Raw genomic sequence first — 26,877 nt, 5'->3', positions numbered from 1 at the left:
AACTGTATCAAATAAATCTATCGCTTTTGCTTGAGGACTATAATAATTGCTTCATAGTTGCGATTCACATTTTCCTTATTGCACTGCGGTCGGCCACGTTGCTTCCTAACCTATAATTATTAGCAACAGAAGGTAGCAGTTGCGATAATCAAGTCTTGTAACCTTATTTAATGATATATTGATAAGATATCCAGGAATCCACCTTCGAGAAGTTCACTGATCATTTGTTTGGAAAATTTACTATCAATAAAATGTTTTTTATCTTCTAGAACCGATTTTAGAGGTCTGTGAGGTGCGTTGAGATTTGAATCGTCGTTGGTTTGATCATTACACGACGCAAGGTGTGTCAAAATGATTGTTAAAGCTACCGGTCTTGCTTGTTGATAATAAATCCGGATAGGGAATGGCGAATGCAAATCGCTATGATATATGCCAATAGCATTCAATTACATGCTTCCTAACGGAAACAGGTTTCAGCCATTTCATTGTGAAGGCAGCCACTTGCATTTATGGATGATGTTCCACGCCTCCTGCGTGTGCAATCTGTAGTCAAGGTTATCACTAATCAACGTATGATGACAATTATTACTAGATATAAGAGGCGGTGTTTTTCGAAGAACAGTGTGTGACCTGGTCAGTCTTAGTGAAGTAAAACAGCCGGTAGTCTCAAAACTTTGACGGGTACAACTAGCAATATCTTTGTACTACCAATAAACTGACTAAACCTGTGGTGCCCAAATGTAGGCATGGTGCGAGCCAAATCAGATCTTCTTATGGAAGCTGCGGGCCGCTTTGACTTCTGATCGTCATGTCTGTTGGATGGACTAACGGTATAAGTAAATAAACTGATTAAACTGATAGCAAAATGTCCTCAACCAGCCTCACCAATCATTTCCTCGGACCCATAATATTCATATCGGAAAGCATTCGGCTGGACTTGCGCGAGGCATTATGATTAAACTAGGTCTTACGATCGGTAAGATCGATAATTCCGAATATTCTTTTTTAAAATAGATTCCACATTATATTTTGACGTAGAACTACGTCTTACCGCAGGGTGTCAGTCCAAAATTTGGATTCAACCCAGCGTGCTGCAGCGTCACAAAAGAATGAAAGATTTTGAACGCTACCCGCTTAGGCGCCTCCGGCAGCAATCGAACAAAAATCTGGCAGCGAAAAACTTTTTCTGCCAGACATTCTGCCGGATTCCTGGCCGCCATCACCCGTGAAAACTAGCAGAAATGCAACATCCGATTTGGGCAGAAATTTCATCTTACGATTTTTCCGCCGGATTTCTTTTCGATTTCTGCCAGAGGTTTCGAATAAAAACCGCTTTTGTACCGGTCCCTTCTTTCTGGAGGGTAGCAGCAGCGGACTGTGGCAGCAAGACGCGTGCAATTAACAGGTTATCAATTAAATTATACCTGCTCTATCATGTTCCATATTATTCTCTTACCTTTTGCCCGAAACTGCACAGCTGATGAACCACTTTTCTCCTGCCTCAAAGTGTCACATTTGACATAAAGAGAATCGAGCGAAAAATGAACACTGGTTCTGTTCGATTTCTGCCAGGCATTCGACTTTTTCGTAAGCGGGTAATAGCTCTGCCAATTATGAATGGATTTTCATGGTTTAGCGATCGGCTCATAAAAGCTGTAGCAATTATGTGATTTCTATTGTAACATTATTTTTCAATCACTAATTAGTAAAAATTACCGAACAGTTTTAAGGTCAAATTATCCTATACATTTTCTTTGTGATCGCCTTGCTCCACAGGCAGGGACGACAGTTAAATACACCATCTGTTTACTGTGATTTCGATTACTTTATGTTTAGAAAAAAAAGCATCAACGACGTTTAGATCTATACTAATTTGATATCTGTGCTTGGGAAGTATGCCAGAAAGAGTGAAAAAGTGCTCTCGTCCTAACAAAATTTCTTCGGACTGCGACAAACCTAGTCCAGTTTGATGTCCTGGAAGTAAACAATTTTGTTAAAGCATAAAACCACCCCTTCCTTTGAACCTGGTTTATTTTTAAACATTGAATCCAGTCCAAATTGATGTCCTGAAGGTGAAAGGTCACAGAAAAGTGAGCAGCAATCTTGTCCTTTTGCCAGATTGTATCCACATTAGTGACTACGAAGTTGCTAATATTTGTTTGGTTTTTGCGTGAGAAAAAAGTGAAGGAAGTATTTTTGCTTTTGTTTTCACGCAAGTTTTGACAATGGGTTTTCGTGTAAGTGCGAACAGGATTAAAAAGTTCTTTAGTTTTCGCAGTCGCGAATAGGTACTGCAAGCAGTTTTTCGGGGCTGTTGTCTTACAAGGAAACACGGCTGAAGGGATATTTGTGCAAGTGAAGTAACGCAGCAATTCTCAAAGTGAGGAAAATTAAGGACTCTTCTCCAAAAATATTTTAGAACGTTTCAATTGCTGCTTTGCGTCAGTTAGTTACGTGCAATTCTTTACTATTCAATAATCAAACATTAATTTCTTTCAAAAATGATGGAGAAGACAAGGCAGAAGGGATCCGTAGAGGTGCTAATGTTTATTTGACCGTCAACTCAGTATAAGGCAGTAAGGTACAAAACATTTTGCGAACAACTTATTTAGTAGCCTTCAAGCATTAACCCTCTAATGGGCAACATCGTAAAAACGATGCGATTAAGCTAATGACTGTTTTATCATGAAAGTACACTCAAAAGAACCTTAAGTTCTGATTTTCATGCAAAAATAATTATCTGGACGAGCGCCAGGTTAGAAAAAGTCCGATTTCTCTTTTTCGTTTTTCATGCCTAACGCTCTACCCAGATATTTTTTCAATTCAAATACATTAAAAAATTGATATAAAGCATGAAATTTACTCATAGAAAAATCTTAAGGTCAATCATTTTGTTCTAGATGTGTTATTTCATCAAAAGTAAAAAAGGAAATATTCGCGCATTAATTATTTTCGAAATTTTTCGGAATTTTTGTTTTTGAAAAATGATAACTTTTGAATGCATAGTCAGAATGTTGTGATATTAATTTCAAAATGTCAAGAAATCTGTTCTGAACACATTTTGCATGTTGTCAATTCAAAACAAATTTCGTATGCGGCTCTGGAGCTCCAAAAGCGAAGGCCGTCTACAGACGGCCTTACAAAGAATAAAACGATCTGAAACATAATCGACTGGAAAGAATTTGGATTTCTCAACCTGTAGCACAATCAAACCATTTTAGCATAACAATTTTTTGAGATCATCGAAATACATATATATGTGAATAGTGTTTGATATTAACGAGAGAATTTTGTTAATAGCTGGGTGCGTGAGGAAGATACGGTTCGTTTATTGGGTGTTCATTAGTTGGGCCATGCTCCAACTTGAATGTCAAAATTCTATTGAACTTTTGAGTTTAAAAATTTCAAACAACTGTCAGTCGGCCCAATTAGCGAATCAGCTGAAGAGCAGTCGTGGCCCAATTAACGGATTCAAGCTGTACTCCGATTCTGGCACTGATAAAAATATTTGTTTTTGGCCACAAATTACACAAAATGCATTCCAAAAATACGATACAATTATTTACTTAACGCTATGTTACGTCACACATATGTCAATATGGTGTGAAAGACAAGACAAGGTTTTTCGCAAAACCCGCCTAACGTAGTTCTACGCCAGCTACGCGGTTTTGTCTGGAATACAACCTTTCTGATTTTTTTTTTGACAAAAATCCATAAATATAGATCTAGTCCAAATATAGATGTTATTATTACTTATCAATGCAATACAATTGAAATTTATCTAAAATAGTCCTTTGTAAGAAATGTAGAGTAAGGGCACTATAATTGGACCTATGAAACCAACGCATGGCTAACAAATTGCAACATATCGTCCAAATAGTAGTAAAGGATGTATATTCAATTAACATTTAAAAGTAAATAAGTGTACGTTGTATATTTTTCACTCATTTTCTCGTTTCAATTCAATATACCATTGGGCTAAGCTCGACCCCTTGTTTTCGTTTTCGACTCTTGCGTGTTCTAATATTCGACCCAAGTACAAAGTAATGTATTTTCAAAGTTGAGAGTCGTTTAAATTGATGAATTTAATGCAAAAAAAAATAACTACAACATTTCTATAATATTACATTGGTATTATTTTTTTTTAAACTAAACCGTAAATCTTTTTTGTAGACTATTTCGATTATCCTTCGCCTTTGAATGAATAGATGGAAAATGTTTGAAATGTAATTCCGGAAAACGCCTGAAATCATACCGTTACTTTCGGGTCTGGATACTTTTCACTTCCATGACTTTTAAACGATAGGTCGAAAAATGAAACAAGCCGGTTTGAATGCATACAACAGGCTGTTACGACTGGTCGAAATCTAGAACACAAACAGTTTCGCGTTACAATTTCTGTACTTTTTTAACGTCTTTAATTACATCATAAATTACAAATACAGTAGACTCTCGGAAAAGTTAACTCTCTGAAAAATTAATTGTTCAGAAAAGTTAAGCGAATATTAGCTCTCATGCAACGCTCTAAAAAGTTAATTTTTGGTTAACTTTTCTGAGAGTTTAAATTTATTGGAAGTCCAAAGCGTTCATTCACACACGTGTGTTTTCCTTCTATCTTTATTTCTCATTTTTCGGTTTATTATCGCCTTTCCACATCTTCATACAGAGCATCATCATAGCTGGGATTAAATTAAACTCTTGTACCGGACAGTTGTAGTAATAGCTCAATACAAGCACCTAGTTGCTTCAGGATGTTTAATAACAAACTGAAAAAGCGCAAACTCAGATTGATTTTTATATGCAAAAAAGGAACAGTACGGAACAAAATATAAGTGCGAACATTGTCAAAACGTTGTCGTAGACTACGAAAAATCAAAAGTAAACTAGAATAACAGACTATTTTAAATTTACTGAAAGAAACTAAGTATCATTTCATAAGGATCTTACTACATATTTACATTTAGTACATTGCTTCATATTTTGCTACATATTTACATTTACATTACAACTTCCAGATTCTTAAAAATGAGTATCCTGTATCCAAGAATATATTTTTCGCTTTTGTATTTATCATTTTCGATGACTCTTAGGACTACTCAGAAAAGTTAAAATTTCGGAAAAGTTAATCGACCCATCCCCCAATTGACTAACTTTTCCGAGAGTCCACTGTATGCACTGCAACAAAAGAAAATTTGACTAAAATATTGTCTTTTCTTTGTATAATAACATATTGCATGAATTCAGTGTCCTAATATATACAATTTATGGAAATTTTGATTCCGTATCTGTTTTCACTAGACGAAAAGAAAACACTCGAACTCCAGTCCCAGTTTAAAAAATTTATTAAGACGTACAGACGCAAATTTTGGTGGGGTATTGCAAAATTTCTAGCAAAAATAACAACCTTGACAATATCCTAGAAAAAAGCTTTTCTCTACCTTTTTCTTAGGAATCTATTTGATGAATGTTTCAGCAGTGGTGACAAAACTAGCACAGGGTCGAAAACTAGATCCCTTACCCTATAATCCAGCATGCTAATTGCAAATAAATCCGGGAAAAATTGTTGCGATAAAATATTGTCGATTGGTTTAAGGCGGACGAAATGCATTAATTTCGAATTATCCTGCTGCAGCGAATCAACACTGCTGGGTTCTATATGGTGGAAACGATCCACAAAAAAAAAAATCTAAAAACAGTCGAACAGGTTTTGCTTCTCTACTCACATGTACTTTCTGGCGCAATCAGCTGCTGGTAATGCATTTGAAAAGTGGTTTGGCTTATTTTTTTTCTCGCATCAACTTACGATCGGCTTTCTTAGGGACAGGTTTACGTATGGTCGACGGATCTAGTGCTGGTAGAGGTACATGTGCAAGAATGGTTTTTCCTTATGCAATGTCTGTCTCCATTCATTTTTCTCTTTTGCTTATTGCGTTCAATGAGGCAACGCAGCAATTGAAATTACCGGTGATTATCGACTTCCATTCTAATTATACTGTATTGAAACCAGACTAGCCGCACTTTTCATCTTAATTACTTTCTGTTTTGAAAGTACAAAGGTTCTTAGAAAACTACCTTCTTCATCATTTCAGTAGATGAAATGAGATGGAAAGTTAACACTAAACCTGCCACATTAGGTCATTTGACACCGAGCTTCAAGCTCTCTGTCACAATTTATAACCGTGTTGCCTTTGCTATTGGATTGTGTTTATTATTTGGTACCAGATGTGATGTAGATTGTAGACGTAATTGTCATAAAATTGCTATACAATCGGTTGTTCCGAAACTCTTCGAGTCATTAGTCACCTTTACGACGATCGGACGTATTTTTCTGTGCAACTCGGATTCTTGAAGAAAAAATCAGTGGTTACAAACCTGTGTACGTTCACCTCGATAGTTACGGACTACATTTCCAGTGGATTGCATATATACCGATATGAGTAAAGCATTTGATGCCGTTAGTATTAATAGCATGTTGGAGGCAGTTGAAGAGTTTGGTGTTCTAGGCTCACTGCACAACTGCCCTAGTAGCACACTTTTGTCACTTCTGGTTGCTGCAACCTATTTATGACTAAAATCAGTGCTTAATCGGTTACCACAACTAGTTTATAATAACTGTGCTAGTAGGGTGGTTGGTGCCTTATCTGAAACAGTGAGTACAACTTGTTAAAATTCGTACCAACAAATCTTGCTCTTTTACTGTAGACTCTGGGGCACCACAAGGATCACTTAGGATCGTTGTTCTTCGTGATTTTAATGAACAAATTGCCTGATGATATCTCCCACTCAAGTGTTCTTATTTGCGCAGATGATGTAAAAATCTTTTCTCTATCAAGTCCATGGATGATTGCTTGAAATTACAGCTCGACCGAGGACACGTTGGAAGATACTGCCAAACCCGTGGATTAAAAGCGATTACAGACCGGACAAGTTAGCTAGCCTGCAATCCATTTTATGCATAGTGGAGTAGGCTTTCCGTGAATGCCTAATTCGTCAGCTAGTACTCTCTCCAAAAGACTTACTTCCGAACCATCGTCAATGAACGCATAGGTAACTTATGGACGTTTCAGCTCTGCGCATACTCTTCATCGGATTTCCTTGAGACGGTATATCTTTGTTCAGGGTCACCCCCCATTTGTGGCCTAGCTGCTTTGTACATCTGTTTTCGTTCCGGAAACTTTCATAATGCAAAACTAAAGCCATTTTTCTTCATTTTAACGTTCCTCCTCGTTTTGTCGTCTCCACCCCCTCCTTTTTTGTAACCCAGTCTACATCTGTTATCAGTCGAGAAATTCGACAAGGGTAAGAAAAACGAAGCCCTTTTGTTTAATTGGGATCAGATTTTCTTAAGTCAAGGAACAGGTCTGCCAAGTTTGATAAAGAACCGTTTAGGAGGTTTGCGTATTGTGTCGGTGGATACAAACATATAAATATCTATAACCTACATTGTCTGTGAAATATTAGATAGTTGCAATTGTTTTTAAAATCAAAATTCGTTTTTGTAACTTTTACAACTTTTATCATTTTAATATTGACTTATACTGGTCAAATTATTTTGCACTTTCTTATGAGGAAGTAAACGTGTTTTTTGTGAAGAACGAACATTGAAAGAACTGCGAAAAATGAAATGCAAACGGTGAAAAATAATTGTCTTCCCAGCTGGGATCCCACATCATATAGTCGATGGATCAGTTGTTTGCTGGTCGATGAATCAGCTGTTTACTTGGACATACGAGTGTGATTTAGGTTTCTAAGACTTACCGAGTAGGATCTCCACTGTACATTCACTCATGTAATCGTGACAGTCAAATGTTTTGCCAGCTTCCTTACGCATTTTGTCAACAACTAGTCGCGAATTTTCGTTAAAAAGATCGATGAAACTCTTGAGCACATTGAGATGGAAGGTAGGGGCAATTAGTTTCCGGTGTTGGCGCCATTTGTGTCCTGAAATGTTAAAAGTTACGTTCTTAGACAGAGGTTATAGAGGTCAATCAAAAAAATTTCTTCACATAACCGTAGTTTGATTTGGTATGTAGTCAGTTTTATATCCCTGTTAACCCTAGAGCGGTCGCGCTAGTGTACTGAGTACACGCGATTCCGAAAAACGCAAAAAAATCATCAAAATTGTAATCAAATCACATCAGGTTTTGGTTGTATTCGAAGATCTACTCTTCCTCTTTCTAATGATGCCGAAATATAGCAAAAAGAAATAAAAAAAGTGGACGAAAGATGCTTGTAAAAATAGTGTGTCCGCGCGCGTGTACTCAGTACACCAGCGCGACCACTAACGTAACTTTTTTGAAATGAAAAAAGTTACACAAGTGGTCGCGTCGTGTACTGAGTACACGGCGGGCAATAGCTCAAGTTTGTGAAGAGATAGAAGGTTGCGACTTTCGACAAAGTTGCTTATCTAGTTAAGACACATCCGGTGATATATCATAAAGTTCGGAACTGATTCGCTAGATGGCGCTAATAATGAAGAAATTAAATTCATTTAGGAATATTTTAGAACCGTAATGAGCTAGAAGGTTGCTGTTTACTACAAAGTTATTTGTAAAGCCAAGACGCATTTGGTAACGAACACTGAAGTTTGGAACTAGTCCGCTAGATGGAGTATACGGTGAAATTTAATTCATTTGGCGACATTTCCGAACCATGACGAGATAGAAGGTTGATGTTTTCGACAAAGTTGTGTATCAGGTCAAGATACTTCCGATGATGGCAAATAAAATTCGGAATTAAGTCAGTAGTAGGTGGAGATGATGAGAAAATCAAATTATTTTCGGAATATTGCGGAACCATGATGACATAGAACACTGCTGTTCGCTACAAAGTGGTTTCTATAGTCAAAACACGTTAGATAACGCATCGTTGTCCTTTTCATCATTGATTGCGTTGTTAATTCCAGCCAATCAACAGCTATTTCTATGCTTTCCTGACAGAAGCAATTGATACGCATTGCTTCAGCTTTTATCAAAAGAAAAGATGAAGAGCACAGACTGATCAAAATGCTTTTGACGAAGCAATTTCGTCGTCTACATCGTCTAGCCAGAAAGACCACCAGGAAAAGATTCCTGTAAACCCGTGCTGCGTTTCCATCACATTGTTCAAAAATATTTTAGAGAGTGTTTGAGTCCTTATTCCTCCCAGGGTCGCTAATAGGTTTATTCGAAAATCTGGCAAACACGAATAAATGTCTAGCCAAAATCTGGCGATCAATTTGACCGATGGGGAGGATCAGCCTACTGCAAAATTCAGCCTACATTTCTTTTCTTTTTCTGCGCTTAAATAAAAACTTTGTCGCTATATAAGTATCACGGAACAGTTAGGAGGAACATAAAAACTCCATTCTGACATGAAATAATAAATCAATTTCCTTTTACCAGTTGAAAATTCATCTCAATTTTAAATGCAGCCTAAACAAACTGAGGTGCATCATTCGCACTAAAGGGTGTCCCACATCAAATTGCAATACGGAAAAATCGCTGTAGAAAATTAACAATTGGGTATTTTCTTTTGAAAATTAGGGTAGTAGTAGATTAGAGTGCATTGTTTACACTGTATTTTTATCGCTGTCACCAGATACTGACGAAGGTTCCGGGGCTACTGCAATGTTGGTGATCCGCGAGAAAACTGCGAGTGGCATTCAACTTTTTCTCGGTATATGAAACGACATCGTCTATCAGTGTATTGCTATATTCATCGTACGATGCGGCTCCGTGTGTGAGCACAATCGGCAATCCTGTGAGTTAGTTCTCTCTGTATTGTATCCTGAACGTGTACGCGCCATGGGGAATGCGATTCACTCTCTCGTGATTCGCTCTGTGTGTAAATATCACGGAAAAGGATCGCCAGGCGATAATTTTCGCAGATGAGAAAGGATTGCGATCATTGGATGATTATCGTTCTTTTTTCGATTAGTAAAAAATGTAAGATTTTTCGGTTATGGATATTTTTGTTGCAATTGTGTTGGCGAATGGAGGATATGGTGATGTCTGATACTGTTTTAATATAAATACAAGGCAGCAACTTGCTGTTTAATAAAATGTTTACAAAAAATATTATGGCTGAATTAAAGAAATGTTGCAGCAAGTTTTGCAATTTAAGAACGAGGCAGCGCGTGGAAAGCAAAGATTTGAATGGCACTGCACGTTTATAAAACCGTTTTGCGTACTCAGTTGTGTTGATACACTGTTATTCTGGTTATCCATATCACCACCCCTGTGAATTTAGGGCCATTATACAGTGGGATTTCACATTTGGCATTTTAGTAACAAAATAATCCGTTTTTGGCTACATAAAATATTTCACTTCAAAAATATGCTTAAATAACAGTCAGTTTCCGCATACAAGCCTTAAATGACGAAAAAATGAATGTTACGAACAGTATTATTTTTATTGCCGTAGGACTACGTCTTACCGCAGGTTGCCAAAAACTTACCGGACACCGGACCGGACGGATAACTCTTGGCGGACTTGCAATCGTTGATTAATAATATTTAGTCAATTTCTAACGCATCTACAGTCAATATTTTCATATCCAAAAAGGGTCTCGATTTGGCACGGTTTTGGTTTTGGCAACATGGGGGACCTGCATTTGTTGCCAAATTCGATTAGAAAAACGCGTGAATTCGCGTAAAAACCACGTAAATCCACGTAAATTCCGAAAATCACGTAAACTGCGTAAATTCCAAAATTCGTTTAAAAAACCGGATTTAATCCACCTGCTGGTGAAAGGAACCTTTGCTATACCATCTTACATGTTATTTGATACAGAACTCGAAACATCTTGGGAACATAATTCAACTGTTAGTTGACGCTTTACAATTTATTCCATATAACTTGGACTGACATTTAAATATAAAGAATGACAAAACCATTTATTTGGTAGTAAAATCATTAAAATCGATTTGGTTGTCCAAAAGTTATTTGAAAATAAGTTTGGCAAAACAATGATTTTTGGGAGAGGGCCTTAGAAAAAGCCAACCTAAACGCCAAACGAAAAAAATACAAATCTAAAATTGTTTTAAAAACGAAAAAGTTTACTAAATCAAAGCACTCAAACACTTTTGAATTTTGATAGATCCTTTTTACAATACATTGCTGAGTAAGTATAGGTAAGTTGTACTTAGTTACGTCCTTTTAAAGTTTTAAAGGGCAGATTGCTCATATAAAGCAAATAAAAATCATCAATTACACTTCCGCAATGAACATAAATCGCAGCCTGTATTGTAATTGTTTTGCAAAATACAGTTGGATTTCGAATTTGGCAACAAATGCGTGTCGCCTATGTTGCCAAAGTCGAGACCCTTTTTTAAGATGAAAAAAATTTAATGGAAGTGCGTTAGAAATTGACTAAAGGTTATTAATCAACGATTGCAACCTTTTTATGTTTATAAAATCCGCCAAGAGCTATCCGTGTGGTGCATGTCAGTTTTTGGCGACCTGCGGTTAAACGTAGTCCTACGGCAATAAAAATAATATTGTTCGAAATCGCAAGCTTTTTTTCATGGACACACTTAGGGCAATAATTTTTCGTCATTTAAAGTATGTATGCGGAAATTGATTGATATCAAAGCATATTGTTGGAAGTAAAATATTTTATGTTGCCAAAAATGGATACTTTTATTGCCAAAATCGAGGCATGCCAAAATCGAACCATGCCAAATTCGAAATCCCACTGTATGCCCATTGGCGAGAAATTTTGAGCCGGGTTAAGTTGCCGTCAAGGGAATGACTACTTTACGACCTGAACCGAATCACATCATCCGTGATCTCAAATCACACTAGAAATATTCAAAATTCAATTGTCATCTCTTCTTCTTTTGCATCCGCCAACGCGGTTCGATACAAATCCACCTGCAAAGGCAAATCACACGTTAAGATAGCAATTTCAAATCTAGTAAAATATTTTAAAATGAAGTCTATTATGTTAAAAGACGTAGTCCTACGTCAAAATTATCAAGCTCATTTTTATGTAATAACGGTCATCTTAGTGCTACACAACTACACAACTACTACTACACAACTGTGCTAGTGGTATACGGCTTCTATTTGCTAATTTCAATTCAAAATTATGCGTAGGTACCCGCCGCTCGTGGATTGTTTCCTGTGTTTGCTGCTTGCGATAAAATTTTATTCCGATCGCTGTACTGTATTATCGCCAAGTGATTTGATCGGAAGTTCAAGACTCATCACTCACTCGTATCGGGAAACGATAATTATCGCCGATCCGTTCACTCGGAGAGAATCAAATTATGACACACGCAAGCAGCGATACACACACAAAGCTTTATCGGCGATAGAGGTTCACGTGTGGTTTTTTCGCCTCATTCTTTTGCGTCTTTGGTTCTCTTTTCGCAAGAAGATACAAGCGTGCCGTGATCTGCATGTATTGAATCGGCAAATAAAAGGGGAGTGAGTGAGTTTTGATCCGATTCGAACCAACCTTGGGCTACTGTTCTTCAACGCCTAGCATACGTTTGATATTCCGGAGGAAGTATAAACATTCAAAGTTTGCCAAGAAATACATTATTTGGCAAACAATCTGCTTATGTGGTAAACGGAGGACGCCATTCGTGACTACCGGGACTGTAAACGGGCAGATCTACCTTAAGGAGTGTCTACAGGAGCGTCTGTTCCTTGTACGATCTTCTGGCTGGATCTGGCCTCGTGCCACTAATCAAAGGATATCCAGGAGTGGTACGAAGCCAACGTGGTCACCTTCGTACCCAAGGACATGAACCCCTCCCCCCCTCCCTCCCCAACGCACCGGAACTAAGGCCCATCGAAAAATACTCGGCTATTACAAAGCAGGCACTATAGAAGCATCCAAAAGAGGTCAAATCTAAGGAAGACATAAAGAAAAAGTTGCTTTCCGTATAGGAGAAGCTGCAGCCAGATGTCCAGAACCTTATGAGTGGAGTCCCGAAGCAAATTGAAAACAAAATTTGATATCTTGATATGACCAGGCTTCGTTTTGCTCATCTTATGCATACAGAGGCAGAGCAATCTGCTTCTCACAACGATCAAGTGCTTTCGTTTTCTGTTCAACCGTTTCCTCTCCCTCCGAACGATGCTTGAATACTGTTTTCTCTTACGATCACTCATCTTGCGCAGAAGGAGCACAAACAACGACAACCAAAGCTAATATTTTCTTCGCACACTGGAGACACGAGACTATTCGCTCCATGTCCCAAAGAAAATATGCGATAAGCAATTCTCGCGAAACTTTTCGAAAGGACCTAAGTAACAATGAGAGATTCTCTTCGGGTCTCTTCTCTTTCGCTTATCACAGTGATGCAAATGCGCTTTAATATACCAGCTTTGCAGGAATCGGTTGCTAGCGTCACAACCATAGCTATTCGTTAAGATAACATTGGTTAAAATGCATTTATGTCGCCGCAATCAGAAGAGAGGGACACTAAAGAGAATCTCTCATTGTTACTTAGGTCCTTTTGAAAAGTTTCGCGAGAATTATATGGACTGGACCGATTTGCTCCGTGACCTTGAGAGCATGCATTCGGTAGCGCTCCGGCAGAAAAAGAAAGATGAAACCAAACTGATGCTCACTCGCCGGCAGAGCAAAGCAGCAAAGCACCGCAAAAGCAAAACAAAACTCGTCGCGTCGGAGAAGGTAGGTATGTTGCTGCTTCGTCGTAATTGCCTATTCCCGTCCTATCCAACACAAATCAATAAAAGTATCAGCAATTTTTATGACACACAATGTAAAATTAGTTATTCCCTAATATTTTAGTTTGTTGACTCTCACACGCGATCAAACAAAGTGAACTGAGATCTATTTAAATGTTTTTGTTCATTAAAGAATTCCTAGCAGCCAAATTTCCAACGTTTTTTCGTGCGACGAAGAGGAAAATGTCGGTTAATCGTTTCAATTTCCGTCATACATAAAATGAAAATAACTCACGCAACGCATTGTTAGTATTCTGCAGCCGGGAAAACTTGCATAACCTACAGAAATTCTGCAGAATAACATTTGTCGTGCTGTCCTACACAAATACATGCGCGCTAGCTTCTTTAACATTTTAGTTCAGACGATGAAAAATTTTGATGGACGGATTTTACAACGGTACCGGTACGGCGAATTTTAGATATAAAGTCAGTTGCGTAATTTCAATCAAATGCTTGCGATTAAATCAAATGCGATTAATCGCTTTTTAGTGAATTCAAAGGGCATGGATCGGAAGGTAAATGTGTTTGAGTCAAATCAGCAGCAGAGCTTTTGGAGTATTCATTAAATCCACCTAAGAAATGATCAAAATTAGAGTGGTTTTCCTTACTACGACGGGAATTAGAAATAATCTCTATCATCCGACTGAGAGAGAGAGAGAGAGAGAGAGAGAGAGAGAGAGAGAGAGAGAGAGAGAGAGAGAGAGAGAGAGAGAGAGAGAGAGAGAGAGAGAGAGAGAGAGAGAGAGAGAGAGAGAGAGAGAGAGAGAGAGAGAGAGAGGAGAGAGAGAGAGAGAGAGAGAGAGAGAGAGAGCAAATCGATTCGGCTTCTGCGCTTTGCCAATAAAACGCCGAGAATTGAGATTTGTAACAGAGCACGGCAGAAGGCTGGATATGACGGATTTTGATTACTCAGTGTGATTTCATTTTGTTCGACTTAGCGGTTAAAATATCAAAATTGATTGTAAAAATTCCACGCCGTGAAATTAAATTGAATACTACTTTTGCTATCGGAAATATCAAACGGAATACTAATCTTGCTGTTACACAATAGACAAACATGATTTTTACTTGATATTAACAGCAGAATATGTAATACACTCAAGTACTTTTTTACACGGTTTAGTTTTTTGAGTATTAAGAACGGGGTAACTTAGAGACCATTCATTTATTTCTCAATACATTTGGCAGTAGCTCGACATTCCTCACGTAGATTGTAAATAGTTCCTTAGCTGCACCGTTTTCGAGTAATCGAAAAAAAAAACAAACCGTGTAAAAAAAGACTTGAGTGTAATTTTGATATAATTTTGTTGTCAATGCTTGCTCGGGGTTAAGTTTAAGGTGCGAGCATACGGTTATGGTATTAAAGTAGAATGAAATAAATATGTCAAAGGCGTACTAATGCTTTATTGTCTAAAAGTTCGAAAAGGAACGGTCCACTACGCAAATTTTCTACAGCGTTTTTTCCGTGATACAATTTGAAATGGGTCACGCTTTACTACAAATGCGCAAGCCAGAGGCGCCAAGAACGCTTCTAGCATATCGAGTCAAAATGCATTCTAATATAATTATATTGCCGGTATATTTGTAGCACTTGAAAAACACCAACAAATAAACCATCTGACTCCCTTTTGGTTTGCTGTTGAAGTACAGCAATCCGAAGGGGCAAATAAGAGTTATTCGAGGGATTGCTTTATATGTGTTATAGTTTATACCATACAGGCTCGTTCGGCCTGCTGAAATTCAAATAACACAGATAGCACAATAGTGTCGCAGACCTAAAATAGCCACAGCAACTTCACAATTTATCGTGACTATAGCACACATTTAAAAGCGTTTTATAAATACCAAAATACACTCCGATATTCAGTAAATGTTATCCAACCAATTGATGTGAAAAACTTGTGTCGAATAAATATAGTTTCACAAAATTCATAAATATTGTTCAGGCTACCGCTTAATAGGCTGAAAATACCCTCCCGCACCCTGTAATGCAATTTGTTGAAAAAGCACCTAAAATAGTAAACGTTGTTTTCAAAATCTGGCATGTCTCAGAAAACATTTTAATGGTGCTTTGTAGCATTCCACTTAAATCTTTTTTAAGTTGAAAATTCATTCAAAAATTATGAAAATAGAGATAATATATTGCAAAAATACATCTAACTTAAAATGTGAAATTTTGGTTTTGGCAATTTTGGCCGCTGCTTTACATGGGGACCTTCTTATCTGCAGTGGAGGAAATTGTAATCAACTTCTCTGCCTTCTTTCTTCCGGGAGTCTGATCCATTTTTAACAGACAAATTGCACGATTTTTGATTCTTATTTATGGTATCTGCCGATTATTTCTTCAATTACCGATGCTTGGGAATACAAAACTATTTAGTGTAGTGGAGGGTGTGACCTAGAAATTTGTTGCTTCCGAAAATTAAAAGCTGAAATTAAACTCAGAGCACATGAACCAAACCAATACGCTTTACAGTAGAAGATGACAAAGAAGTAGGGTAGATGATCCATATTTCACCAGGAGCCAGGCCATCAATTTTACATCAATTTTACCAATTCGTCAAATAATTTCTTTAAGTCTACCAAAATTATGCAAAAAGGCTTTGGATTCATCACACTGGCGAAATATGGATCCTCTACCCTAGTCCAATTTGATTGATAATTTTATTCTCGTGGTATCAACCTATCAATACTGAACAAAATAACTACCTTTTGACAAGTTTAGACTATTTGCCACATAAGAGTCTATTCAGAATCCGCGAAGATCAAAATTTGGAACAGGACGGATTTGCGAGAGATCGGACGATTTATATATTGAAAAATAGTGGTAAAATGGGTCTGAGGAAATTACATGGTCATAAGAAGACGGCTTCCCAAGGGAAAACTATTAACTTCCCCCAATGAGGAAGGTTAAATAAATTAAAAACTAAGTTAAAGAAATTTATCGAAAATTATTTGCTTTCAAAAATTGAAAATTGAACTGAAAATCTTTGTTCGCAAATGATTTAATAAAAATCATTGAAATGAGCAATTTTTAAAAACAAATAGATCGGAGTTCATCATTAACAGTGAACTTCACATTAATCGATTTAATGTCTGTAGTTGATGCAAATGATACCGGATTGAATTTACATATCCGAAAAAAGCTTGCGTCATAAGAGTCGGAAGTCGGGAGGGCATGCAAAGTCAATTGGCAAATCAAGTGATATCTAAAGCACGACGAAAATTAATTCTGAATTAATGCAGATCAGCTACTTACTGTACGTCACGAGCAAATATACACTGGCCTGATACAGTAACACACCGACGATAAGTTTCGTTTGAAAGTCGTGCATGTACATATGCAAATTGATTTGTGTAAGGATTCATAGCAACAGACGACAACGTGGACTCACCTGTACTGATCAGCAGGCCATTTCCCAGCCATGGTTTGAAGAAGCGATATTCTGGTGATTTATCAATGTACACGTGACTACTGAGCAGAAGTTCTACATCTCGTGGATCCACAAGGAAGACAATCAATTTTGGTCCGATCCAGATTTTGATCACTTGATTAAAGTCCTTTCCTTTTTCGATTACATTTCGAAACACGGCTAAAAGGAAGAAAATTGCATGCGATTAGAAGAATGTTTTGAAATGTTAGTTTGAGTCGAATGGAACGTTGAGCGGAGTTGGGTTGGCTAACAACGATAACGAGAGGCAATTATCTTCTTAGCACAGCTTATGTACTGCCAGACGTAAACCAGATTCAATATTGCGCCTACAGAATTCTCGTATGCGATGATGCAATGATACGTGCGACAAATGTATCAATGAATGTGTTCTGTAGATATGGAAATGACGCGAAAGAGAGTGTCAGGTCAATCAACCTCTTTTTCTTTTATTATATCTGATTATGTAGCGCGGGAGTAAATAATGATTTCCTGTTTAGAGTTTGTTTTTTTGTCTTGTGTGCGCGCAAGAGTATATTACCCATTAGCATTACTACTAAATTGTTTGCTTGACAACGAATCTTTCGGAACATACCAACTTTTCTTAACGGATAGAATTATCTATTGTAGTCTTCCTTATTTGGCACAATGAAATTAATTAGCATAACGTAAGCGAAAATTGAAATTCGTTTGTTTGCCGAATCAATCGATCTGAAGCGAAATGCCACTGTCTAGTCTATTTTATGCTATCGCACCGAACGCGACATCCCTAACTGGAAGTCAGTTTGAATTCAAACTGATTGTATAATATAGAGTTGGTTTTATGAGCTTTACCTATATTTATCATCTTACGTTTTCTTTTTTCTTTTCATTGTAAGACAAGTCAAGTAATATTTACAGACAGAAACTAACAGTGTATTCTTCAGGCGATAAACGTGTCAAGAATCGGTTTTCAACTCTACTGCTAAAATAACTTACAAGCCTTTTTCGCTTGACTGTTATAATGTTACGGCGAAGGTTATTTACAACAAATGAATATTATGTCCAATTTGATCGTTAAGTCCACCTCATTAATTTTATCTTTGAAATTCAAAACTAATTTGTTATGAGTAAAGAAGAAGAGGGATGGTCAATGGTTGAATAATGCGCTCCAGAACCACCATGAGGTTCCACAGCCTTTTATTCAGCAACTCCTATCTCAACCTCCTCGTGGTGCCATCCGGGATACGTTCCTTAGTGGAAATCGGACAACCGGTGGAAACTAGGGTCGTATGCGGACAGAGAAGGGAGAACTCATGCGAAGGCTAAAGTGTAAACTCTCCGCCTGCAGGACGGTTCTTCTTGTTTTCCAAGAACCAAAGCAGAGGGTCCAAAGCCCCTAAAGGAGATGGTTGTAATAGCTGTTATCCATGGCTATTATGTAAAAACTTGAATGGATAAACCCCTAGTCCAAGGTATGACGCGACCCGTGCCGAAGGATGAATGGTGGAGGGGGTTCTATAAATTCTCTCGCCGCAACGGAGCCTGTGGAATGCCAGGGTGCCCCCACAGCAATTTGCCCTTGCTGCATCAAGCCGGTCACTGATGCAGTGGACGATTTCTTACCGTACATGCTCTCTCTGCCGAAAAACAAAGATAAGAATTAGGGGGAGAGGAGAGTAGGGGAGGAGCAGGACTTGAACGATGCGCTAGCAGAGGTTCAGTCCTGATCCTCGTCTATCCTCAACACGCCGACTCGTTGTGAGTCGACAAACGAAGATGTGGCTCCAACTCTCTACTCACGGGTCGAGATTCACTCTGCCTGATCTCTAACTGTGTGCTAGAGGGTAGGCTGAAACAAAAGGAGAGCCGAACAGTTACAGCCATCCTGTACAATCGCTCAAACAATCTAAAACCATATAACATCGAGTATCCACCCCTAGGTTACTCAAAACTTGAGATCTCAGTAAGCTGACCGGTCTTGCGACAGGACATTGCCCGAGTAAATATAATCTTCGGAATCTTAGTTTCGTACAAGATGATATTTAACCTCGGAACACTTGCTCTGCAATCGTGGAGCACAAATAGTACGCAGACTGCAGTATCTCCAAAAGGGGAGATCTTGCTGGCGTCGCCGATCAGGGTACTTGGTTCATAAACCAAGTCATCCCTGATTGGCACATGTCTCGCTCCAGCTACCAGCCTGTCATTTCCTCAATAAGTGTTAGGTAAGCTTGAAGCGTATAGTGAAATAATAAAACGGGGCATACCACAAAATACTGGACGCAGTGGTAAGAGTACCCAACAGAGGAGGGAAGAAGAAGAGCCTGGAAATCCCAGCAAAAGTTTTATATGAATCTATTTGAATACGTTAAATCTGCCCTAAATATGTTACTTAGTAAATAGTATTATAAAAAAAAGATTTTTGGAGAAAAACTGGTTCATAAATTTCCACCATTATAGCCATTGCAGGCAGCTATATGTTGCTGTTATATTTTAATGAAATTCTGAATCTGGATAGATTCTCAAAACTGTATAATTACGCAAATTTATTTATAAACGTTCTTAAAAGTCTGTTATGTTAAAAAGAAGGAATATATTTATTTTTTCAACTTTTACTTTTCAAATATGGGCAATCAGATCACGTAAATGACTTCAATATGTGAATGGTTCCGAGGAAAACTCGGCTGTGTTCCATAGATATCCATCATTTGACGGTGTCCCGTGTTGCATATGCAAGTCAAGAAGATCCAGGCTTACCCGGTAGTGGTTGGGCATCCGCAGAAAACCGAAGACAACTGACCTGGTGATAACCAGGAAGTTATTGACTCTGTTCAAGCGTATGCCGAAACTTTCGATTCGCGGTGCGGCAAAGAAGCCGCATACTTCCACCTGGTTTGTTTAAAAAACAAACGTGCTGCCCTCTACATCTTCAAGGTCCGAAAGGCACCGAACAGGAACAAAGAAAAAACGGTGGAAAACCCTACGCCACGAAACTGTACTGAGGTGCGACGGACGAAAAAACTTTTATCAAGGCAGACGCAAAACCGTTGCTGGAGCAGAAGTTTTACGTTTCCAAATCAAAGGTGGAAAAATTCGCGGGCCATCATCACGTACATCACGACGGATACCATAAAGAGGCAACTCTACCGGGACGAGTGCCTCCAGCAGCACTTGCTGCCTTTCTTGTGGTCTTAGAGGCCCGTAGAGATCACCTCTATCTAGGTTTATTTATTTTCCTAGATCTACTGACCTCTATTACTTTCCTTCAGTTGGGTCACCCCTGCGAAATGGTACTTTCTACGAAAAGATTTTCCGTGAAATGGTACATCCCGCGTAAGATTTTTCGCGAAATGGTATTCTGCGAAACTCTATATTCCGCGTAATGGTCAACCGAGAATTGGTGTTCCGCAAAATGGTATTCGGCGAAATGGTTTGTAATGATGGCGAATATTTAAATGCTATCCGCTTTATTTTATCAGGCTAAGCAATGGGGGAAGTTGTTTTCTACTTTACTGTGAGGATAATTTGTATATTAAAACACCCATGAACTCCCCAGAAACTTGCAAAACTCGAGATTGTGACAAAGGTCATCCGAGATTCACGATTTATGTACAACACAGTTTAATTTGTGGCAATACGAAGCTTGTCGGGTCAGCTAGTATATATATAGAATGCCAGTGTCGCTGCAGTGCGCGTGGTAAACATCACACATGTTCAGATAATGTATTCACATTATATATGCATATGTGGGTGTGCCTGAGATTCATCAAAATCATTATATCTATTAAATAAAACGTAAACAGCCAAAACCATTTTTTAAGATATATTTTTACATCATGCAAAACGTAATAAATAAGCCTACATTTATGCAACACACGCTACGATATTTTATATTGGGAAATAACACGTGATTTTACATGGTTTGCGATGTTCCATTTATGTACAGGTCAAAAGACGTAAATTTACAGGACTTTTTCGAAGTGTGTATACACGCATACGCAACATACGCAAATGTATGATTCCTTGGATTCACATAAATAGTATAGGAAAAGCTGAATGAAAATATTCACATAACTTTTCCTATAATTTCGACGTGAAAATTATTTCATTCCATCGCAGCGTAACAACGTAACATATCGCAAATATTTTCAAATATCGTTTGTGCCGCTTTTTATCCTAAGATGCTTCTACCAATGCAGGTTCTAAATGACTGCTTGAATGAAACGCTACGATTAAAACAAAACAAAGAATTAGTAAGGCCGTAGTTAGTTTTGTGTCGTATTCAATACGGCCCGAAATATGTGCGTTGCTGACAGTTGCAGTAGAAAAGGATAGGGTCGCCAATCTTCTGGCAGCAACGTATTAAAATTCTGCTTGCGCATCGTAAAAATGCAGATTACTTGCACGTCAAACTAACCAATTCATAAGAAGTGGTTGCAAGCTGGAAGAACCACGGCAATTTACCAGGGACTGGGGTCGAATCACTGAGGACTGTCTTGCGCTGGCCTCTTTTGATGGCCAGCTCGAGCGTGAGGTCCGGAGGCTCAAGGTCGGCACTGGGACAAGGTGACACTAGCCGGAAGTTCAAACATGGTATCTTAATTAATTGTTTTATTTAACATACTGAACGTGTGTAGTGTAAGAGTTTATACTGGATCTGGCTGTGTCAATCTGGTGGTACTTGGTGGATCTGTTACCTACTTTTCGTTGTGGCGCTGTCACTCGGAATGTAAAGCCCAATAGCAAGCTGCTGCTACTGCTTGTTTGCTCGGGCGATAAAATCTACGGGCCAATGTCCTGGCCTAGCTTGGGTACTACCGCTGCCACTCGTTCGACTCGTCAGCCACGCGGTGGACTTGTGGTAAAATACCGTTAATGGTCCAGTAGGTTGGATTAGGAAAGAAACTATCTGAAGCTCGGGATAACAATTTTCATTCTTCTTGGCAATACCTTATTCATTTATATTTGTCACTTCACCTCTGTTTTTGCCTTCAATATTTAATATCAATTTTCCAATATATGTTTTTTCGGCGTTCTCCGGCGAACAAAGTGGATAAGGGGACTGTTCGGAATCAGATGAAGAGTTGAACGAAAGGTCTGAGAATTCGGATTCGGTCAACCGGAAGCTTAGCTGAATATTTTTCTGTATTTTCTAATAATTGAACTTTAAAGGAAAACTGATTTGATATTCTAATATAATATTTAATCAATTTATTCGCAATCCTCTCCGCCTGCAAGTGACGGGTCTCTGTAGAGGCATGTTTGAACGAACCTGAAGCTACTGAGAACCATAGCAGAGTGTCCAAAGCCCCTAAGGAGGATGGTATTAATAGCTGTGATTCCTGCATGGCTATTACGTAAAGACTTGAATGGATAAACCCCTAATCCAAGGTGTAACGCAACTTGTGCCGAGGGATGAATGGTGGAGGTGGTTCTATAAATACTCAGCCGCAACGGAGCCTGTGGAGTACCAAGGCGACCTCCACAGTAATTTGCCCTTGCTGCATTAAGCCAGTCGCAGCGACAGTGGACCATTTCTTACCGAGCAACATCTCTCTGCCGGAACACAAAGAAACGAATGGGGCGGAGATGAGAATAGGGAAGAAACATGACCTGAATGATGCGCTAGCAGAAGTTCAGTCCTGCTTCTCGTCTATTCTCAACACGCCGAATCGTAGTGAGGCGATAGACGAGGATGTGGCTCCAACTCTCCATTCGCGGGTCCAGATTCATTCTGCCTAATCTCTGATTGTGTGCTGAAGTGTGAGCTGTAGCAATCGGAGAGCCGAAAAGTTACAGCTAATTAGATGGCCGTGCAATCGCTCAAACAATCAAAAAAATTTTAACGTCCAGTTTTAAGGTAACTCAAAAACTACTTAGTCTCAATAAGAGAGATCTCAACACGCTTACCAGTCTTGTGATAGGACATTGTCCGAGTAAGTATCATTTTCGGAGTCTCGGTTTCGTACAAGATGATATTTAACCTCGGAACACTTGTTCTGCAATTGTGGAGCACTAATAGGACGCAGACTTCAGTATCTCAAAAAGGGTCCACTAGAGCCTAGGGAGATCTGGTTTGCGTCGTCGATTAGGGTAACAAGGTTCATAAACCAAGTCATCCCTGATTGGCACCTGTCTCGCTCCAGCTACCAGCTATCACTTCCTCAATAAGTGATAGGTAAACTTGAAGCGTACAGTAAAAGAAATAAATGGGGCATACCACAATAGTTCAAAATACGCATTGGAGGATACGCAATCGTGTTTGACCAAATATTGATTGAAACACCCATATAATATGCTGAATATGCTGAATAGTCGCCTGTAATAAAACCTGGCTAAAAGTAAATCTGGACGCCCATCGTGTGTCACCGGCACACCCTTTGTGGTAGGAATATTTTACCACGTTGCGGAGCTGTACAGAATGGAACTCGAACGACGTAAAAAAATTTTGACATCTGGAAAATCAAGAATGGTCTGGATCATAGGTATGGAAAGGTGTGGTGTGAAAACTTTTGAGAAAACCGAAACTAGGGACCGAAAGCTGAGGGGGAACATATTGAGGTACGTGAAGTCCAACTTCATTCGGGATATGGCTAGAAGGTACGATGCCAACTATCAAACTACGCAGAATATCCTCGCTCGAAGAGGCTATAGGTCTTACAGTGCCAGTAAATAGCTAAATCGGCACTTGAAGCCGAATTTAGTAGCTAAGAAGCGTGCTACACGTTTGTACCAACGAGTTTTGACGAAATTCAACGGATGTATTTTTAAGGACGACGAGATATACGTAAAAATGGATTTCAAACACTTACCGGTCAAAAATTTTACTTTGCAACTGGGCGCCCTGGGCGTGGCGATGTGGCAACCAACTATACATAACTTCGTATTTGCTAATAAATTCGCAAAGAACAGGTCAAGATCTGGCAAGGAATACGTAGCTGTGGACTGAAGACTGAGCCTTTCATCACTTGACCGTTTCTTCAAATTTAGCCATTCATTCGTAAACATAAGGGTAACCTTATATTCTGGTCTGATTTAGCTAGCTGTCACTACTCTAAAGTGGTACTACAGTGGTATGCAGTTAATAATGTCGTTTTCATGCCAAAAGAGATAAAACCACCAAATTGTCCAGAGTTTCGACCCATTGAATAATTTTGGGCAATTGTCAAAAAACGCCTTCGGCGAAACGGGAACAAGTACAGTCAACAGTGATAAAGAAATGCGTTCAAAGTGAAACTTAAAGCTGAATAAAAATACTGCAATCCAGTCATTTATGAGTTTTTCTGCGACATTCCAGTCCCGAGTTATAGATTGTTCTATGCGTCCAAAGTGGCTTTTAGCCAGGCTTTAATGATCGCAGCCGATCGATTTGTCAAATTGCTACCATTTCAATCGAAAGTACCAAGAGCAGATTTTAGTTGAACCGGTATTTGTCAATCGAGTCGTTTAGTTTTTATGCAGTACATCGTGATATTTGAAACAAATTTTTATTGCTAGTTTACGTCATTATAACGACTTTAGAATAAGCGGTGCAATTTATTCACCAATAAAATAATTTTTCAAAGCACAGATTTGAGATGTGATCTAAACGATTCAATCGTTGCGAAATTTACTCAACTTACAGGCCAAACCAGCTGAGCAACCTACTTTGCAATAATTTCTGATTATCCGTTATTTTGATATTTTAGTAATCTTATAATCTCGAGTATTTTAATATTAACAAATTGCACACTTATAAAAATAATATTCGCAGCTCAACGAATCAGTTTGCGTAATAAATCGGACAAACCAATGTAATATGCTGTTTTGAGGTTTAAACTAATTCTTTTTGCGCTATATTAGTCGATTGGTCGACAGATCTCGTAAATTTTATGGATCTACAGAAAGTGTATTCTGAACACGGTCTTTGTATTTTCGGTATTTCACCAAATGTTACAATTAGATATCATCATTTCGATCTTTGCTGAGAAGTGATCCCCAAGTGACACCCAAGTGATCCTATCGCGAGTAGAGTCGGTTTGCGCTTTTATGTAACAGAGCTGCGGGTAATTGGCTTCAAATTCACAAATAATAAAAAATCATATCTACCATTTCATTTAATGTTAAAAGTATTTTCTGCAGTTCCAGATTTTAACCGTTTCACTATCTTATAGACGGCTTAGTGGTGTAATTGGTTAAACAACACGCTCAACTAGAGATTGGGAGCTGTGAGTTCGACTCTCACCTTCGCTAAGTTTATATTTTTGGCCTAATACCAAGAATTTTCAGTTTGCCTGAATCTACATTTCTCGCATTAAGCATTTATTCTTCCCCAACACTATCTAGATAGGACATCTCGTTTATCTTTATGCCTGACAACATCGTGCATATAAACACACAGTAGTCTATCTATCGGGAATAGACTAACTAATATAATTTACATCAAACTACACGACTCCCACAAAAACAATTTGACAAAGTACCTATCAGTTTAAGTTTTCATTCGTAAAAATATTCGTTAACTGTTATGTTAATATCAGTAGTGCAACTAACATAATAGTAACTGTTCAGTAAAGTATTATATTTTATATTTTAAAAGAATAATTAAAACTTTTCCGGATCTTTCATGTAAGCTATGTAAAAAACTAAGTTTGCCTCGAATCAGTTTTAATACATATTGGGAATAATTTTAAATGTTACTCGGAGTAACTTACTCCATAAAACTGATTTTTCCTGTCAGCTAAGTATAGAAATACCCATCAACGGACGCTATACAACTCCTTTAAGAACATGAACAAATCGCTACTCGCTAATCATGGATTAAAGTGGTAAATCATGTGTAGTTCACTACCCAAAACCCAACGATAGTGTATACTCACAGTGCGAAGTTCCAATCAGTTCCAATGCATTGCCAACGATCGGTAATCCTGGAGGTCCTGGTATTTTTTCTGCCATCTCCAGCATATGCCGCCGGGATAATCTCCAATAAAACACCCACAGTAGTAAGGCGGGCACAAGTAGGAAATAGAACACATTTATCGGCGAAGCGATATTCGCATTCGCCGTCAATTGCTCCGCTGCAGCTACAGTTGCCGACATTTCTTGTGAAGTTAGGTATACACTTCTATTGCTATTTGGTTCAAAAATGCACTAAAAAATAATCACTTCGTTTTCGTTTATTATTCAATTATCTTTGTTTCTGATTTGAGAATTGTTCACTGAACCTAACTGAAGTTTCACCACGATTTGTTAATATTATCCATGTCTTAAGATGATTATCGTTCCCTGGACACTAATGGCCAACCACTACTTCAGGATGTATGCTACCACCGCGGCCGATCCACCGTAACTGACTGATAGAGAATTTAGTAAATTTGTTTTTATAGTCGCTACATATTCTCACCAGTGCGGTCGGTGTTAGCTGGCCGTTTGAACCAAAGTGACTTGTCGTATGGCCGTGCGACCGTGTGGTTCGAAGTGTAGTATTCACCTAGCGCGCGAATGTTTCTCCTTGCACATGGCTGAGGCGTGTGCGAGCATGGAAAATTTTATTCGTTGATGCTATTGGTATCACCTGTAACTACGCGTATTCAGACCGGTGCAAAGCAAACGTAGTCGAAGAGTACTACGTAATGTACTATTAATGTTCTCTCTGGCAAAAGACATTGTGATTTCTTTCGATACTGGCTACCAGAAAATAATCATAGCTTTCTACAATTACCCTATTAAATGATGTAAATAGAGTTTATTTGTCTATTTCAGTAAATTTTTCAAAATGGGTAAATCTGGCTTTGAT

The 26,877-nt window shown here is 38.4% G+C and overlaps 1 protein-coding gene across 1 annotated transcript in view; it reads right to left on the bottom strand.

The window, feature by feature from the left end:
- The window catches only part of LOC128732660 (cytochrome P450 4g15), a 58,675-nt gene extending 32,215 nt beyond the window's left edge, over positions 1–26,460 (bottom strand). The window contains exons 1-3 of the mRNA XM_053825950.1: positions 25,961–26,460; positions 17,085–17,282; positions 7,759–7,941 (exon numbers count right to left, since the gene is read on the bottom strand). Of these exons, the coding sequence (XP_053681925.1) occupies positions 7,759–7,941; positions 17,085–17,282; positions 25,961–26,180 (601 nt within the window). The 5' untranslated portion in view covers positions 26,181–26,460. The remainder of the gene's footprint in view (positions 1–7,758; positions 7,942–17,084; positions 17,283–25,960) is intronic.
- Positions 26,461–26,877: the final 417 nt, after the last annotated feature.

This window comes from Sabethes cyaneus, chromosome 1 (genome assembly GCF_943734655.1).
Source record: "Sabethes cyaneus chromosome 1, idSabCyanKW18_F2, whole genome shotgun sequence".
Classification (NCBI taxonomy): Eukaryota; Metazoa; Arthropoda; class Insecta; order Diptera; family Culicidae; genus Sabethes; species Sabethes cyaneus.
Note: the sequence above shows the minus strand (reverse complement) of the source record. Positions and strands in the feature narration are given on the sequence as shown.